This window comes from Ictalurus furcatus, chromosome 3 (assembly GCF_023375685.1).
Source record: "Ictalurus furcatus strain D&B chromosome 3, Billie_1.0, whole genome shotgun sequence".
Classification (NCBI taxonomy): domain Eukaryota; kingdom Metazoa; phylum Chordata; class Actinopteri; order Siluriformes; family Ictaluridae; genus Ictalurus; species Ictalurus furcatus.
Genome location: NC_071257.1, coordinates 35889259 through 35891229, shown reverse-complemented (window position 1 = coordinate 35891229; position 1971 = coordinate 35889259). Strand labels below are relative to the sequence as shown.

The 1971-nt window shown below is 47.0% G+C and overlaps 1 protein-coding gene across 1 annotated transcript in view; it reads left to right on the top strand.

The window, feature by feature from the left end:
- The first annotated feature begins 1646 nt into the window (after window positions 1-1646).
- The window catches only part of si:dkey-117m1.4 (uncharacterized), a 20529-nt gene continuing 20204 nt past the window's right edge, over window positions 1647-1971 (top strand). Inside the window, exon 1 of the mRNA XM_053622176.1 lies at window positions 1647-1859. Coding sequence (XP_053478151.1) covers window positions 1759-1859 — 101 coding nt within the window. The 5' untranslated portion in view covers window positions 1647-1758. The remainder of the gene's footprint in view (window positions 1860-1971) is intronic.

Here is a 1971-nt window from a genome sequence, read left to right as displayed (position 1 = left end):
TCATCATCATCACCATCAACACCATCATCATCACCGTCATCACCCCTACCAGCACCACCATCAACACCATCATCGTCATCATCATCAACACCATCATCGTCATCGTCATCACCCCTACCAGCACCACCATCAACACCATCATCATCATCATCATCATCACCATCAACACCATCATCGTCATCGTCATCACCCCCACCAGCACCACCATCAACACCATCATCGTCATCGTCATCACCCCCACCAGCACCACCATCAACACCATCATCGTCATCATCATCATCACCATCAACACCATCATCGTCATCGTCATCACCCCCACCAGCACCACCATCAACACCATCATCGTCATCATCATCATCACCATCAACACCATCATCGTCATCGTCATCACCCCCACCAGCACCACCATCAACACCATCATCGTCATCATCATCATCACCATCAACACCATCATCGTCATCATCATCACCCCCACCAGCACCACCATCAACACCATCATTGTCATCATCATCACCCCCACCAGCACCACCATCAACACCATCATCGTCATCATCATCATCACCATCAACACCATCATCGTCATCATCATCACCCCCACCAGCACCACCAACACCATCATTGTCATCATCATCACCCCCACCAGCACCACCATCAACACCATCATTGCCATCATCATCATCACCATCAACACCATCATCGTCATCGTCATCACCCCCACCAGCACCACCAACACCATCATTGTCATCATCATCACCCCCACCAGCACCACCATCAACACCATCATTGTCATCATCATCATCACCATCAACACCATCATCGTCATCGTCATCACCCCCACCAGCACCACCATCAACACCATCATCGTCATCATCATCACCATCAACACCATCATCGTCATCGTCATCACCCCCACCAGCACCACCATCAACACCATCATTGTCATCATCATCACCCCCACCAGCACCACCATCAACACCATCATCGTCATCATCATCATCACCATCAACACCATCATCGTCATTGTCATCACCCCCACCAGCATCACCATCAACACCATCATCGTCATCATCATCATCACCAACACCACCACCAACACCATCATCACCATGATCATCATCATCATGACCATCATTATAGATAGATAGATAGATAGATAGATAGATAGATAGATAGATCATTATTAATATCAATTTAACATTACGTCACACCACTTTCAAAAGCCTATTGGGTGTACATTTTGCTAATAGACCATAATCAACTTTGCTTGGAAACAAAGACGACGGCCACGTTTCAAACCCCAAACTACTGCTCTAAATAGTATTTTAAATTAATACTCCAGAATAGGTTACCATAGTTACCGTAGGTAGCGTACTATATAGTGCGGTAGTGTGAGGTTTCAGACACAGCCAGCTCTCCCTCCCTCCTGTACTACAGCGGGAGCGATCATTCATCCATTACAGTCAGGGGGGCACGCTCGAGGTTTTATAACTCAAAACATCTTTTCTAAAAGTTAAAACAAAGAACGGCACTATAAATTTTATTTTATTTGCCATTTACAAGTCTATTTGTAGGATTTTTGTACTGTGGTTCTATTTTTTTTATATGTTTACTGTAAGAACGAGGACGGGTTTCACCCCCGCGGCTGCAAGCAAGTGGTAGCGACTGAAACAACCGGTACGCACAGTATAGGCTCGAGCGCTAGTGTGTGAGAAGAGCTCCGCAAAGCAGCGGAGTCGATCCAGAGCTCTGCGCGTAAACATGGCGGAGACCGTTCGCTCGCAGTTTGACCGCCGGGAGCCTCTGGCGCTGGACAGGGACAGAGACGGAGAGGCTAGCAAGCCGCCGCCGCTGCCTCGGGGGTGAGAGAAACCAGCTCAGTTTAAATGAATATGAATAAATAAAAGGCGAAATGTTAGTTAGCTTAGCTCAATTTGTGACCGTTATTTCAGCTATACAGCGCGTGCGGAATTT